This window comes from Meles meles, chromosome 2, assembly GCF_922984935.1.
Source record: "Meles meles chromosome 2, mMelMel3.1 paternal haplotype, whole genome shotgun sequence".
Classification (NCBI taxonomy): domain Eukaryota; kingdom Metazoa; phylum Chordata; class Mammalia; order Carnivora; family Mustelidae; genus Meles; species Meles meles.
In genome coordinates this window covers 28424418-28441572 of record NC_060067.1, presented here as the reverse complement: position 1 = coordinate 28441572, position 17155 = coordinate 28424418, and the positions used below count along the sequence as shown (strand labels likewise).

The 17155-nt window shown below is 40.2% G+C and overlaps 1 protein-coding gene across 2 annotated transcripts in view; it reads right to left on the bottom strand.

The window, feature by feature from the left end:
- The window catches only part of TEC (tec protein tyrosine kinase), a 153546-nt gene that overhangs the window by 23444 nt on the left and 112947 nt on the right, over positions 1 to 17155 (bottom strand). For both annotated transcript variants that reach the window (XM_045997703.1, XM_045997704.1), the window contains exons 3-8: positions 12565 to 12669; positions 11021 to 11102; positions 10007 to 10135; positions 7853 to 7893; positions 6503 to 6678; positions 2471 to 2536 (exon numbers count right to left, since the gene is read on the bottom strand). In XM_045997703.1, the coding sequence (XP_045853659.1) occupies positions 2471 to 2536; positions 6503 to 6678; positions 7853 to 7893; positions 10007 to 10135; positions 11021 to 11102; positions 12565 to 12669 (599 nt within the window). The remainder of the gene's footprint in view (positions 1 to 2470; positions 2537 to 6502; positions 6679 to 7852; positions 7894 to 10006; positions 10136 to 11020; positions 11103 to 12564; positions 12670 to 17155) is intronic.

Below are 17155 nucleotides of genomic sequence, written 5' to 3'. Positions count from 1 at the left end.
GAAGGCAACCAGTATAAATGGAGGAAAAACAGAAACCAACCAACCAGCTATATATCTTGGCTGGTTCTCTAATTTGACCCTTTCCTCCTGAACCACCCACTTAAAAGCCTTATCCTAGACTTTGCCCTGTACTAAGGGCCCTTTCATATCTTTCCATCAAGAACATGTCCTGACCAACATCACGATCCCACTTTCTTTCCTGCAGCAGCACCTCTGACCCTCTCTACCTCCAACTGTTATGTGGGTATGGAGGTCAGAAGTAGGTTCTGATAGCCATGGGAGCCTGAGGCCTGGCAACCCTGAATCCAAACCTGTGGACAGTCTGCTGTGGACAGTCTGTTGCCTGGGACTCCCAGGCCCAAACAAACAGCAGGAGAACTCTTGATCCAATAGCTGGCAAAAGGCTTTTTAACCCTGAGGACATTTGGGATGTGTTACAGCATGGACTATAGCAAAGAACAAAAGAACAGGACAAATCTTGGCATAGAAAGACAGTGGGTGGAGAGGGGGATCTTTGATGGTCTACACCAAGAAGAGGTTTCATCCTTCTCATTGAGTGAGGCACAGCCCATGCCATGAGGAATTCCTGACCCTGGGCAGTGGGCTGGGGAGTCCCACACCAGAGACCATACACAGCAAGTTCACTGAGCCACACAGAGAAGGAGGAGAGTCCCTTACAAGAGAGGAAATTTCCAAACTAAGATAAATCCAAAAAACTCATGGCAATGAATCATAGCCTTCATAATATCCTTATTTGTAATCCCATGAGGCAGGGGAGTTCTCACAGTTAGAGAAGGATTATCTGCCTTCCAAGCACAGCCCTCCCCAAATCATCAGTTAGGTTTCAGATCACTATAAAATTGGATCCAAGTTTTTGCTGTTTAGCACCTTCCCTAATTCCAAGGATTTTGCTATATTTTCCTAAAATTTACTTAAGAGCAAAAACACTATTTATTTTACATATTTTTATACCCTTACCTGTTTCCAAAACAACACATCACTGAATATGCTGTTAATCTCTTTTTCTACATTTTAAGGCATACTCATATTACAGAAAGCGATACGGACAGAGGAGACAGCTTTTTCTTGATGACGGCAGTGGTGTTTTTAAATAAGTGAATGAAGTATCAGAATGACCACCCCAGAATGATCACAAAAGTCTCCTTAGTATATATGAGCCTCTCGCTAAAACCTGGCCAGACTCTGCTAATGGGCATAAAAATAGGATGCCCATTGCCTTCTCTGGAAAGCAATCTGACAGCAGGCATTAGGAGTCATAACTAGCCATTAGCCCAGTCCATAAATTTTTAGAGATATAAAAAAAGAGGTTATCCCCGTCATCATTCTATAGCGAAGGTGCTAAACACTACAGTGCTGTACAAGTAAGGAAATGCCTTTATAAATTATTGCCCCTCTGCGTGCCGTGTGCCTGCTTGTGCCCGCTAAGGCCTAGCACAGTGCCTCAAACAGGCTAAGTAAGGTCTCAGGAAGTATTTGATGAATTTATGACTGAATGAACTATGGGGCAGTTATGAAAATGTTTTTGAAGAATAGCTAATGGCATGAGGAAAAGTCACACAATATACTGTGAAGCAGAATAGAGAGGATACAACACACACACAGCATGACTCTATGCCTTAAAACAGTCAAAAAATTGAAATGAAATGCTAATGTTAAAAAGTCAACTCTAGTTGATTTATGAGTAATTGTGGTTAATAACATTTTTCATATTTTTCAAACAATTTTAAAACAGCAATCATATATTGCTATTACAGCAAATAATAAAAAAGAAATAAACTTTTTTTTAAGATTTTGCTCTGAAGTAATCTCTATACCCAACGCAGGGCCCAAATTTACAAGGCCAAGACCAAGGGTCACTAATATTCTAGTGACCAATTCAGCCAGGTGCCCCACAAACACCATTTTTTAAAAAAATTTTATTATTATTTTTGTATTTTCAAAAAGATTTTATTTACTTATTTGACAGAGAGACAGAGAGCAAGAGCACAAGCAAGGAGAGTGGCAGAAGGAGAGGGGGAAACGGGCTCCTCATTGAGCAGGAGCCTGATGTGGGACTCAATCCCAGGACCCTGGGATCATGACATGAGCCAAAAGCGAATGCTTAACCAACTGAGCCATCCAGGAGCCCCATAAACGTGTTTTTTTAAAGGCTACTCTTAGAAATTACATTCTGATTTCTTGAGTCAATGAACAATAACGTGTATTTCGAAGTCAGCTGAGTTGTGATTTGTTTTTAAGATCAGTTCAATTGTGTTTGCCTGTATAACTCCGTTCATACATCGTACCTTCAGGTAATGCGTACTGTAGAAACTAATTCTCACAACATTTTTACCGCTCTAGACAACTGAGTTAATGAAAGATATCCATTAATCTCCAAAATGACTTGCATAATTAGGAAAATGAAAATATTTTCTGGTTCTCCACATTGATAAAAGAACCATTTACTTACTCATATTGGTCTAAGTTGTTTGATTTCTTTCCCGTTACATAATTACTTGGGATATATCCTTCACTCCTGGAAAGAAGGAAAATACTTTAGTTAAACTGAAATTATTTTACTAAGAAAAATTACTGCCTTTATGAAAAGATTAAAGCATTGTATTTCCTAAAGCTTTAAGAAAAACTAGTCAACCCCCAATAATTCAATGTATCTATAGCATTTGATGCTTTACAAAGTACTTCTTCATTTGACCTTCCCTAAAATTCTGAGGTAGGCAGGTACAATGTTGTGTCCCCACTTCCTGGTGGGGAAACCAAGGCCTACAAAAAGATTAAGGGACTTTCTCCAGGTCCCAAAACTAGCCAGTAACAGGTCTAGAACTTAAAATCTGAACTTGTGACTAGGTTCAGAGACCTTCCTAATATTCCATGATGCTTCTCTTGAATTCATAATTTCTTGGGATGTTTGAAAGAAATCACTATTTCAAAAAAGTTCACGTGTCGGATAGAAGTACCCATCTTGCCAATTCTCCAACAGTCCTCGTAAAACACTGTTTCACAGAAGGTAGCCCCTCACTTCTACATCAGCATCATCTAGGACACTTGTTAAAAAGGTGAATTCTTGGGGTGCCTGGGTGGCTCAGTGGATTCAGCCGCTGCCTTCGGCTCAGGTCATGATCTCAGGTTCCCGCGATCGAGCCCCGCATCGGGCTCTCTGCTCCGCAGGGAGCCTGCTTCCTCCTCTCTCTCTGCCTGCCTCTCTGCCTACTTGTGATCTCTCTCTCTCTGTCAAATAAATAAATAAAATCTTTAAAAAAAAAGGTGAATTCTTGGGTCATTCCCCCAAGAGAACTGAATGAGAAGGCCTATGTGAGGCCAAAGAAACTTCAGTTTTACCCAGAATGACTCTTACACTCATTATAGCTGAAGAAGCCGTCAGACTTGAAAATGGCTGGAGAAAATCTCAAAGGCTCACAAATGAAACTATGTCAAATGAGGGGCTCTCTTCATCTGATTTGAAAATCATTTCAGAATGCATACATACATCAGAACATCATGGTGTACACCTTAAATATATGTAATTTTTATTTGTCAATCATACTTCAATAAAACTTAAAATTTTTTTAAAAATAAAAAAGGAAGCAATCTTAATAGGTAGAATCTTGGCAGGAATCAAGATTTTCGGTGTAAGATAAAAGATGTAACATGCACAAAATTTTAAAAATTGAGTAAAATCCTTATAATCTTAAATTTGAATTTGAACTATTAGTAGGAACTCATGTATTATGAGTTCCTACTAATACATGAGTTCCTACTAATAGTTCAAATTCAAATTAAATTTACCCGCACACACATACATATGCATAGCTCTAGAATCCTAGCACTCTAATTGTTGTCCAAACACTATCTCACTAAAAGGAGGCAGACTCCTTGGAAAAATGGTGCATGGAAGATTTGGCCAGGAAAAATACCACATGAATCTGAACTGTCTTATTTTACCCAAAAAGGAAAAGCAAGGAAGCTAAGAAAGATTAAAGAGGTCCCAACCCAAACCAGCTACCACTGTCCTACAATGGGTCAATTCAATCAAAAAGAATAATGGCCAAAATGGTTGCAATATGCATCCATAGTAACTCTTCAAACAATTATTGGTTACTATTGTTATCACTAGAGGAAGCTCAGTCATCAACCCATCATGCTGAAAATCAGTAAAAGGAAAAAAATCAAACATTTCTCTTGCCTTTGATGCACGAACTAAATGAACTGGTTGATGGGGCAGTTCTTCTCTAGAGGATTAATAAATGCAGACAGAATGACACAGTTAGACAATCACCATTTTATAATCCCTAATGAAATCTTGGAGCTAAGCAGTAATCACTAATGAGTGCCAAAATCATTAGGTGGAACCCTTATGAAGAACTTGATCATCACCTGGACCACTGAGTGATCTTAACGTCATTAGAAGTGAGTCAACCAGATATCAGCTTCTAACGTGATCAAGCCTCTAAACTACAATTTATAGGAAATACAGGGCACGGAGACATATTAAATGATACCATGGGAAAGCAATTAGCTCAGTCTAGATTATGGCTCATTTCATAGGGTAAATGACTTGGTTTCATCAATAAATCAAAAATGAAAGGAGGAAGAGGAGAAGGGGGAGGAGGAGGAGGGGGTGGAGGGGGAAGGGGAGGGGGAGGGGGAGGAGGAGGAGGGGGCCTATTGTAGAACAAGAGACCTATGGCCAAGCCAAAATGCAGTATGTGGACCTGATTTTTGTCTTAATTAAACTGCATAAATACATCTTAGAGCTAATCGGGGGGGATGCAATTATGTAATCAATACCATCCTTAGACCTTGATGAGAGGGGCCCTTGCCATGACCTCACACTTTCAAGAGCATGCTAAAGTCTGTGTTCCCCCAGCCTCTTCTAGATCACCATCTGGGTAACTAGGAACCCAAAATTCTGTCCCTTGCTGAAGCCACAGACCTTTCCACCTTATATTCTGAAAAGCAAATTATGTTGGTTACGGGTAACTCCTTCTGGCCCAAATCCAACAGGTGGCCAAGTTGTGGACTGGCTTCTGCAAACGATATGGACAGAGCTTGGATGTATGGCTGGGAAATCCACATGGGTCATGTGGGATGGAGCTGGGGTAGAAGGGAGTAGGGAAGGAGAGGACCCCAGAGAGCCAGCCCTCCATGCACTGTCATATTCTGGCATGGGATTCTAACTCAAACCTTGCTTCCTTGTCATTTTAAAGGTACGTTTTGTTAAGCTGGAGGATAAATGTTAGTTTATTTACCAGTTTGTCAGCTTGACTTAGGGTTTCAAAATATTTAGACAAATGATATGTAGGCTTTCATTTATAATCTTCCTCCAGTCCTGAAAATGTTAGCGGAAAGTCTACAGATGGTATTTTTAAAAAATTATTATTAAGTATGATAATGACATAGCAGTTGTTTAAAAACATCTTTAAGAGTTAGACTCAGGGATAAAATGAGAGAGTGATTTGAATTAACTTTTAAATACTCTAAAACAACAACAACAACAATAATGGGGAGGACTGGTGGTAAATCAGTCCAGAAGTGAAGTGAGGAATAGAGAATTGGAATGGGGAGATGGGACAAGGAGGTGAGAAAGCAGATTTGGAGGGAGAGTATGTTCTGCCCAGGACAAAAAGTCCTCCTCTTTTTATCCACAGGAACTCAGAATATAAACAGGATTATATTTCAGAGGTAAACACAGGATATAGTTTCTTTAATGAAGCCTGAAAGATACTCATCCCCTACATTTATCTGTATTTACTCATCACTTATTGAATAATAAAATTGAAAGGACTCTTCCTTTAAATCCAAAATTATCTTGTATAAATCATGCTCATTTTAAAATTTATTTCTTTTTTTTTTTAGATTTTATTTATTTATTTGAGAAAAAGCATGTGCACTTAAGTGGGGGTAGGTGGGGGGAACAGAGGGAGAGGGAGGCAGAGAATCTCAGATTCCATACTGAGTGTAGATCCTGACGTGGGGCTTGATCCCATAACCCTGAGATCATGACTTGAGCCAAAACCAAGACTCAGATGCTTAAGAAACTGAGCCACCCAGGTGCCCCATTTTAAAAATTCTTGCATTTATATGCAGATATTTATTTTATACACATTTTATACATATATACTCATGCATGTATGTGTGCACACACAAACACACACACATTTTCTCTCTTTCTCTCTTAGAAAAATGTAAGATTACTTACCTCATGGGAAAAAAACCTAAAATGTCTTTCTCCCAAGATCAAAATAATCTAATTAAACATACAATGAATGAGAAAGAGACCAATGTAATACATTCCAATTTCTGGAAAGAAGTAGTTGATCCATTTACATTTATTTAGTCATTACAAAGAACACATTGTGTTGCTGCAAAGTAATGATGGGTACTTGACTTACTGTTGACTGCGCTAGTCTCATTACATGATCATTACAGATGGTCCTCATCTCACTCGGCACTTAATTCCCACCCACACAGAGGGAACACTCACCCGTATTTATCTCTTGCTTTCCACCAATGAACATCATTCTTTTCTAATATAATATATTCTTGGCCTCTCTCTAATCTGAGATCATGCGCCTCTGTTGCTTGGAAATCATACATGGCTACAACGATTTCTTCACTGTTGTCTTCTTCTTCAGGGGGAATTGGTGGAGGAGGCCTTCGCTGAGAAAGGGAGACAACACATGAAAATGTAGTCATTCTGTTTGAAACTGGATGTGAAGTGAAACACTAAATGACTCACACAGCAACAGAGAATAAAGCAGAAACCTCAAGTCTACCTAGGAAAATCTGGGGAACCCTCCCGTGACTTCAATGACATTGGTGCTACTGGACATCTCATGAGTTTCAGAATATAGGACATGAGCAAAAACCCTCTTTAAACATCAGAAAGCCTTTGCTCCTTGTCAGGGCTACCCTTCCAGGGACAGCTATGGATAATACGTGAGTAGAAACCAGAAGACTAAAGGTGGACCCACGTTCTAGTGTCCTGCAAGGGGAAAAGGCACACTAGGGAGGGAGTCTTCTATTAAGTCTCCTGTCCATCAGAGCACTTCTTTGTGTTTTCCATGTGCAAGGCATGCACTTAGTACCTGACACACTTTTTCTCACTTATTCTTAATACTGATCCCCTGAAATAGAGTATCTAATTTCCATTTTACAAGAAACAATGGTTTAAGTAATCCACCCAAAGTCACTCGTACCAGATTCACATTGGATCAGGTATTATGTGGGTCCCAAATACATGTGTTTCCAACCATACCCCACGCTTCAAAGGCATGTCATTAAATCACTGAGTCATTAATTGATAAATCAATAATGATTTATCATTAAATCATTAAGTCACTTTTTTGTCATGATACTGTGGTCTTAAGACTGAAATATTCTTTAATATTCCTTAAAAGTTCCACACCTTTTCTACAATTCTTGAGGTCAAAATAGAAGCAAAATGCCAGATGAGGAGAGGGCCCCAGTGACAATCTGATATAATTAAATTAATATTATTTGATACAAAAAAATACTCAGCATACCTTCTTCTGCTATGAAAAGTGGGGCAGAATCATGTGAATAAATACAAACTTAGGAGAAATGAGTTGGGGGAAATCAAAGAGGGAGACAAGCCATGAGAGACTGTGGACTCTGAGAAACAAACTGAGCGTTTTGGAGGGGAGAGGGGTGGGGGGTGAGCCTGGTGGTGGGTATTAAGGAGGGCACGTATTGCATGGAGTACTGGGTGTGGTGCATGAACAATGAATTGTGGAACACACACAAAAAAATTTTTTGATTAAATTTTTTTAAAAGAAACTATAAATGTTTCCACAAAGTAAAGACCACCTACCTTCTTTGTTTCTGGTGCTGGAGGTAGTGCTTTTTTTATACCTGAAAATGACAACAACAAAAATAGTCAAAATACCATCTACCAATGACTGAGAGTTTTAACAGGAAGTAGAAAGGAGCGCATGGACGAGAAATCCACTGGGACTCTCACTCTGGTGCATGTTGCTTGTAACACTGTTGCAGGGAACAGTTTAAAGTGCTTTCCAAGCTGGTTTGTTTTCTGCCTTCCGGAACAGACTATAAATGCCAGAAGGATCGGGGCCCTGTCTTGTTCTCGGTAAACAAGTGAGACTAGAACAAACTAAAAAGCTTCTTGTGGGCAAACAAACCATCAACAAAATGAAAAGGCAGCCCACAGAAGAGGAGAAAATACTTGCAAATCACATAACTGATAAGGGGTTAATATCCAAAATATATAAGGAACTCATAGAACTCAACAGCCAAAAAACTCAAAAAACTCCATTAAAAATGTTGCAAAGGACTTGAACAGACATGTTTCTGAAAAGACATTCAGATGACCAACGGGTACATGAAGAGGGGCTCAATATCATTCATCATTAGAGAAATGCACATCAAAACCACAATGAGATATCATGTCATACCTGTCAAAATGACCATTATCAAAAACACAAGAGGTAACAAATCCTGGGAGGGTGTGGAGAAAAGGGAAGCCTCGTGCACTGTTGCTGGGAATGCAACCACTATGGAATACAGTATGGAGGTTCCTCAAGGCATTAAGATAGAGGGATGCCTGGGTGGCTCAGTGGGTTAAAGCCTCTGCCTTCAGCTCAGGTCATGATCTCAGGGTCCTGGGATCGAGCCCGGCATCAGGCTCTCTGCTCTGGGATCGAGTCCGGCATCAGGCTCTCTGCTCGGCAGGGAGTCTGCTTCCCCCAGCTTCTCTGCCTACTTGTGATCTCTCTCTGTCAAATAAATACATAAAATATTTTCTAAAATAAAAATAAAATTGGAACTAGAACTACCACATGACTCAGCAATCCCACTTCCGGGTATTTACACAAAGGGTAGGAAAGCAGTACTTTGAAGACATTATCTGCACTTCTGCATTCATAGAAGTATTACAGTAGCCAGGGTATGAAAACAACCTAAATGTCCACCAACAGATGAATGGATAAAGAACACATAGTGAGTATATATAATGTACTCTATAATATTTATAATATACAATATACATTATATTATGTATATATATAATATATATAAATAAAATGGAATATTATCCCACCTTTAAAAAGAAGGAAATCATAATAAATTCAGGGGGGAAAATGCAAAATATTTATGATATTTTTAAAATTCCAAATAAAAATAACTTTATTTCATCCCCAAAAAAAACAAAAGAAGAAGGAAATCCTGCCATGCGCAACAACATGGATGAATCCGGACAGCATTGTATTAAGGGAAATAAGCCAGACAGAAAAAAAAAAAAAAGACAAATACCACAGGGGATCAGTTACATGCGTAATTTACAACAAAAAGAAAATTCAAACTCATAGTAACAGAGAGTAAAAAGAAAGTGGTTGCCAGGAGATGGGGGTCAGGAGGAGGAGATAGAGCTGTTGGTAGAGGGCACAGATTTTCACGTATAAGATGAATACGGTCTGAGGGTCTAATGTCTGACGTGGTGACGGTTGTTGATACCACGTTACTGAAATGTACTGAGAGTAGAACTGAGATATTCTCACACATACACACCAGAAGGTTAACATGTGAGGTCATGGATGTCTTAACTCCATGGGAAGAATCCTTTCACAACACATACATATACCAAATCATCACACTGCACACTTGAAAATACCTTACAGTTTTAATTGCCAACTCTACCTCGGTAAAGCTGAAAGGAAACAAGCTGTTGATGGTGCCACATTAAGCCCTGCTTTTAATAGAGTCATTTTGAGCAGGCTTCCATACTGTGATAAAAGCTCTTGAAAATAGACCTTTTGATTCCATGAGGTGGCCCCACTGCTAAATAAACATAATTATTCACACAAAATACACCCGCCCTACATTCACACAGTGGGAGAAGGTGTAAAAGTCATAGTTAACCAACATCAAAATCAAAACCAAGTCACTTTCACACTATACCAATAGAACGTATATCCTGCACATAATATTATAAAATAAAGTAAATACTTACTACTCTCAAAAAGGTTATATTTTTCGCATCCAGGTGCTAATTTTTCAGTTTGTCGGCAACACTGATAACTTCCGTCTGCCCAAAATTTAGGATGATATTTAATCATGATATTATTGTTGTTCTTTATTTCTGTAATTCAGAGACACATTAAATGACTAGTGAGATAAAATGGATGACAGGAATGTTTTGTAGGTAACACTGTCGATCATTATTTCTCAGATGCTATGTTTATTATAAAAACACTTTCATAACCTCATACAGCCCCACATTCAGAAAATCTGTATGGTTCTCTTTCACCTTCTTATTTTGATAAAGCACCCTTGTTAGCAGAAGCGGCGTTGCGGCCTCTGCTGTACCATGATGGATAAGCACACAAGTCAGCTCACGCCATTCTGTTCTGCAGGAGAGGGATGAGAACCCAGCAGTACAAATCACTCATGGAAACACTTTACGCACAAGTTGTCAATCCACACCAAACATTGACTACATGGACCATGTCTTAGAAAATAAAATCCTGTTATCAAAAAAAAGCCCAGGGCTTTCTCATCATTAAATGTATTAGTCATTAATGACTTTTTTTTTTTGAAAGCATACATTTTTTTTTTTTTAAAGATTCTATTTATTTATTTGACAGACAGAGATCTCAAGTACGCAGAGAGGCAGGCAGAGAGAGAGGAGGAAGCAGGCTCCCCGCTGAGCAAGGAGCCCGATGCGGGGCTCGATCCCAGGACCCTCATGACCTGAGCCAAAGGCAGAGGCTTTAACCCACTGAGCCACCCAGGTGCCTGAAAGCATGCATTCTTTAGAAACTATGTGTATACCACTGGAAGGAATCAGGTTAAAAAAAGAAAGTTGTCTTCATCATGTATCCCAGTAGCTGACTGTCCTCAGAAAAACACTTATTATAGATTAAAAGATTCTAAATGCAAGATACATTAGCCGAATTTCTCTTCCAGTGATAACAATGCTATATCCTAAAATTATGTATAGTTAATATTTCATTATGAGTTTTACCTTCTTTTAACTTCTTCACCCATCGGTCCCTGCTTTGTGCACTAGGTGCAAAAATGTAAAGTGTGTTAGCATCATGAACAACCTAAAATAAAAGACAGAATAGATGAGAAATACTTAGACACAGCATTTCTGACTAGCACAGAGCCCTTGATACCACAGGCATCAATAAATGATTCTGAAATGATCGAATAAAAGTCAATTACTTTGGATCCAAAGAACCTACAAAACCATATCTATTTCTTCATGTCTACATCAAGTAGGATACACATTTGGCAAAGGGACTGTGTTTTAATAGAAGAAAAAATAGAGAGAGAGAACAAGATGCTTCACTAAATGTTATTTCTCACAATCTAACTGATTGAAGATTCTTAAGTAAATTTGGTGTAGCAAGAGTTATTCTAATCTAGCATTTTTCTAATCATATTTTACATGAATGGACTACCCTGTCAATGTTACCACTCTACCTTCCTTTCGCCACCGTAAATAATGACAGAGGCTAACTTTATTAAACACTATCCCAACTCTGTATCTATCTGTGCTTTACAGATATTTAACTCAGTTAATCCTACTACTAAGGCATCATATTTACATATTACAGAGGAGGAGACTAAGGCTTATCCCCAGACCTTCCACTCCTGTGTAACACCAGAAGGCACCATTCATACAGAACACACTGTGTATGATACCCCCTAACATTGTGGTAGTAACCTGCCCATTTCATCTGGCTGATGATCCAGAAAACCAGGATCCTGACTTCAGAGCCCAAATTGTGAACCACAATGCCTCTTTAGAGGTAATTCCTGGTGAGCAACTAAAGTCTTATTCTTAGTACTTTTAGTGTTCTTAATATTAGTAATAAACTCTGCCTGGGAAACTAACCCAAGAATTCTGTGGTCTGTCCTTTCACCTTTGATCACAGGCACAAGGCAGAAACACCCTGATTGGCTAAAAAGAGAAACAAGGCTAGAAACCTCCCTTCTGACACAGAAAGACAAATACTGCATGATCTCACTCCCTGTGGAATCTAAAATAGTCAAATTCATAGAAGCAGAGGGTAGAGAGAGTGGTGATTGCCAGCGACAGGGAAGAGGGGTAAATGGGGGGATGTTGGTCAGAGGATACAAAGTTTCAGTGAAGCAACATAATGAGTTCTGGAAATCTAATGTAGAGCCTGGTGACTACACTTAACAGTACTGTATACTTGAAATTTGCTAAGAGGGTAGGTCTTAAGTGCTCAAAGGAAGGAAGGAAGAGAGGGGGGAAAGAAAAGAGATGAGAAGGGGAAAAAGAAAGAAAGTTATATGAAGTGATGGATCTGTTAATCAGCTCAACTGTGATCATTTCACAATGCATGCATATACCAAAACATCACGTGGTACCCCCTAAATATACACAATTCCTATGTGTCAATTGCACCTCACTAAAGTGAAAAAAAAATTTTTTTTTATCAACCACGAAAGCAACGGCAGGAAACTGTAATGTCAAATAGTAAGCATGACTAAAACCCCAGAATTATTCTGTGGCAAAAAATCATGCCAGCTTACCTGAAATGGATATTTATTTTGGCAGGGAATAACACCCTCATCATTCTTCACTATTTCCACACACTTGATTTTTGCAACATCAATAAATCCCTTTCTGTATTTTTTCTGTTCAAAGAAAAACAAAGGGAGAACCATTAAAATCATAACAAGAAAAAATGTAGTTAAAAGAAATATTTGTTAATGAAATCACTGATTCAAAATATTACTTTTCTTAATAATTTCCTAAATCATGTCTCCATTTATTGTCAAAACTGTTCAAAATACTAACATCATGAGAATTGTAATAAAAAATAGCATTATGTGAAAATAACAATTTCTATTTGTTTCTAAATTTTCCTATCCTTGTCCCCAAAACACTCTAGAACACAGAAATGGACTCCCTTTTATTGCCCCCATCCCCTTTTAGACATATATCTTTTCAATTTCTTCAACACCTTGATGACAGCACTCATTCCCAACCCCTGACAAAAGAGCATCAAAGACCAAAGCAAGTAAAACTCCAGGCACTTGAGGGTCCCCTGAATGGCTCAGTCTGTTACACATCTTACTCTCGGTGTCAGCTCAGGCCATGATCTCAGGATTGTGAGATCAAGCCCCACATGGGGCTCCAAGCTTAGCATGGAATCTGCTTGAGATGCTTTCCCTCTTCCTCTGCCCCTCCCCCTTTGCACTCTCTCTCTCTCTCTCTCTCTCTCTCTCTCTTCCTCTCAAATAAATAAAAATAATAATAAATCTTAAAAAAACAAACAAACAACCTCCAGGTACTTGATCACAGATACAAACTCTAGCCTGTTACTTTTTCTACTCAGGAGGATGTGAGGCAGACTTGAGATATTCACATAAAACTTCCATTTAGATTCTATTGTTGGATATTCTACTCTACCTCTCGATTGCTCTCTCTGCTCATTGCAGTTCTGCCAGCAGCAATTAACTAAGGACATATCAAGACCTCCCTCCACCCTTAAGCATAGTAATCTCACACTTGAGAATTCATCCAAGGGAACAATCCACAAGAATACAAAGTAGCACGCGCAAAGGTAAGTTGATAGAAAACACCCATTACAAACCATCACAAATACAACGTAGAAATAAAAAGTGTTTACTGAATAATGCTAACTGATATATTCCACATGAAAAACTGTATAAAGATGAAAGTTACCTTTGGGAAGAAGACAGTAGATATTCATATGACAAAGACTAGAAGGGAAAGTAGAGAAATGAAGAATGCTGTAATGTTTGGGGTGACCCAGCCACCCCCTATCATCAGTCATTCAAAATTCCCTCATTGAATAATCTAAAATTGTCCTCTGGTCACAACCTTTGGGGCCCCCATCCTGCTCCCAAGAACCTGCTCTGCATTTTCACTGTCACCGTAAGAACTTCAGACCTGCCCACTCTCCCAGGTCACTAGCTCCCATCTGACAGCTGACTGGACTATCCTGGAGGTCATATCACCATCGTATCCTCTTTCTCTCTCTTCCCTCTCTCCCCCAACCCCTGCACAAATCCCATATCGCCTTTGACGATTTTGTCAGTGCCCAGTGCTATCCACACCTTCCCTATTCCTGCATACCTGGTTGCAGAAAGTCAACGATGATCCTAATTTTCTTCCCTATGCTTCCCCTATGCTTCTCCTCATCTCCTTTGTCTGTGACTCATGGAGAGAACCTGGTGGCTTCCATGGAGAACGTCAGTCTTTTATCAGAACTACAAACCCTTCCCATTCCCTTTGTCCCAGCAGGCAAGCTCCCTCACTGTTTTACGAAGAGAGCAGCCATCCCACGAGCACATCCTTCAACTTCTTCCCTCTGAAGATCAAAAGCATTCTAAGATTTATCTCTTTTTTTCTTCTCTTTCATCCTGTCTCTTGGAGAAGTTAAGGAAACTGCAGCTCAGACAGGTTAAATATTCAACAAGGACCCCAACTGACCCCAAAGCCTAGTGGACCCTGGTATACCCCAGCTGAAAACAAGTAATAGCTCTAATGGAGCTAAGTCCCCAAGTTGGGGGGCAACGGGTATTCTGAGCATGGACTGAACTTCAGCCAGAGTAGACAGAACAACATTCTCCCCAGCCGTGCTTTTCTGAGAAACTTCCTTCTACCTGTAGACACATACGGGCCTCTCCCATCCAGACCAAGAACCCTTCTTCTGGCCCTACTATTGCCCTCGCTTTCCTCTTCCCTTCCTGGCAGAGAAGATGCTTACATCCTCAGCCTTCCATTCCTTCCCACCCACTCCTCCTTAACTACTTGCTGTCTACTTCCTCCTCACCACCGCCTGCTAAGCCCATCTCAAAACGTCACCAGTGACCCCCACCCACCAGTCTTTCCTCAATTGTCATCTGCTCACACCCTGATGACACATTTGAAAGTGCCACCACTCTCTTCTCCCTGAATGGCCTTGAGTCTGGGTCCTCCTGGGTTTTCCTACTCTCCCTCCCCTTCAGTGTCCCACAGACAACACCTGTCCTGTGTCAAGGAACATGCGGTCAAGATCAGGGAAGCTCACTCCCTGAGCATTTAGCTCACAACTACTGGGCCATTCAAGCCTCTCAAACTCGGTGAAGTCAACACGACCAAAAGGGTACAGAGGGAAGAAACTAAAATTAATTAACTTGCCCAAGATGGACAGTATTTAGGATACAGTGTTGTAAGTACTGTATATAAGGAAAAAGATGGCCATATGGACACAGAGGAACCGAACCTTAAATACCAATTCTGGAAGAGAAATTCCGGCATGTGACTGGGAGGGACTGAACGGCACATGACAGGGAGGGAGTAAACAGCACATATGAAGAAAAACATAATCCAGGATGACCGAGGTTGCCTCATATGTAAGACGGGAATAATAACAGCTATGAGAATTAAATGAGTTAGTATTTGCCAAATGCTTGGAATTGTGTGTGGCCTATAATATGATATCTGTAAGTGTTGGCTACATTAAATAAATAAGTAAAAAAAAAAAAAAAAAAAAGACCAGTGTGGCTGAAGCCCAGGGTGCATGAGGCAGGATGGAAAGGTGAGCAGGGCCAACCAGGAAAGAACGTACTGCACAGCACTAAGAGGTCTGGTTAGACAGGGTCCCTGCCCTGCTCCTGGGGTCTGTGCCAGCTAGTGCGTGGGAGAAATTGACAGAGCACCATCCTCTTATTAACAAGTCACACATGTTCACTGTCAAAACCTTAGTAAATACTAACAGCACAAGGAAAATCAAATGACCCTTAATCTCCCAACCCTGGAGAAAATCACTGTTGACGTGGAGTTTTCCCAACATTGCTCTCAGGGGTCATTTACCACCTGCCAGCCCTCTTAGCCCTTGAGCAGTAGGCTATATATGGTCTGTTTCCAAGATACCCAGCTCCACTCACCACCTGCCCTTGCTATTAAATGTAGCTGTTAAATCCAAGTCAATCTAGGGGCACCGAGTGGCTCGGTCATTAAGCATCTGCCTTTGGCTCGGGTCATGATCCCGGGATCCTGGGATCAAGCCCCGCATCGGGCTCCCTGCTCAGCAGGAAGTCTGCTTCTCCCTCTCCCACTTCCCTTGTTTGTGTTCCTTTCTCGCTGTGTCTCTTTCTGTCAAATAAAATCTTAAAAAAATAAAAATAGGTCAATCTATATCAGAAAATTTAGGATGGCCTATATTCTAGATTGACTTAGCCCCCTAAATTCATGTTCTGGGACAAACAATCTATTCATGTACTGTGCCAATATTGGGGTTTGCTGACAAAGGTTCAATTATAAGCTGCTGTGCATGATTTTATCTACCCTACCAGCAAACACTGACCAGACACCAAGTACAGAGCTGTGTGCCACAACGTCAAAGTTATGCAAGGAGATTGAGGGTCTCCCTAAGAGGAGTTCACAGCAATACACTCAGTGGAAGGAGAAGAGGAGCATGATTCGGAATCAGATAATGACAAACTCATGTGAATTCATGGTGTGTTATGGAGCAGGCAGATTGGACCAGGAGGAGTTGAGGAAGTTTCAGGAAGAAAGTACTGCTTTGATTTGGTTTCTAAAGGATAAGTAGGAGTTTTCCTGTAGAGAAAGTAGAAGAAAAAAAATTCCAGGCAGCAGAAGCAATAAAGCACTCATTTAGGGAACAGAAAAAAAAATCCATCGTGGCTCAGAACAGTTCAGGGGGAAGTGTAGGAAATGACACCAAAAAGGTTATTCGGGACCGAGTTAGGAAGATGCCTATAGGCCAGACTTGGCAGTTTGGAAGGAAGAGTGCTGTACTGGGTTTGCTTTTGAAATGGTAATTGTTAATGGCAAGGTGACGAATGGATAGAGACGGAGAGGCTAGCCAGGAGCTGCTGCAGTCTTCAGGTGAGGGCTGACGAGGTCATAAACCCGGTCAATGGCAGTAAATCAGGTGAGGAAAGCGGGGACACCAGAACATTAGAAGAGAAAGTCCACACAACTCTGGCATCAATTAGATGTGGGGATTCAGCGAGAGGAAGGAGTTAGGAAACCTCAGGATTTTGAGTCTGAGTGACCAGTAGACACCAACGCCATGAGTCACCTCAAGGAACACAGAAGAATCAGGTTTAAAAACAGTGTTGGGAAATGTTTTTTGAGTTGACT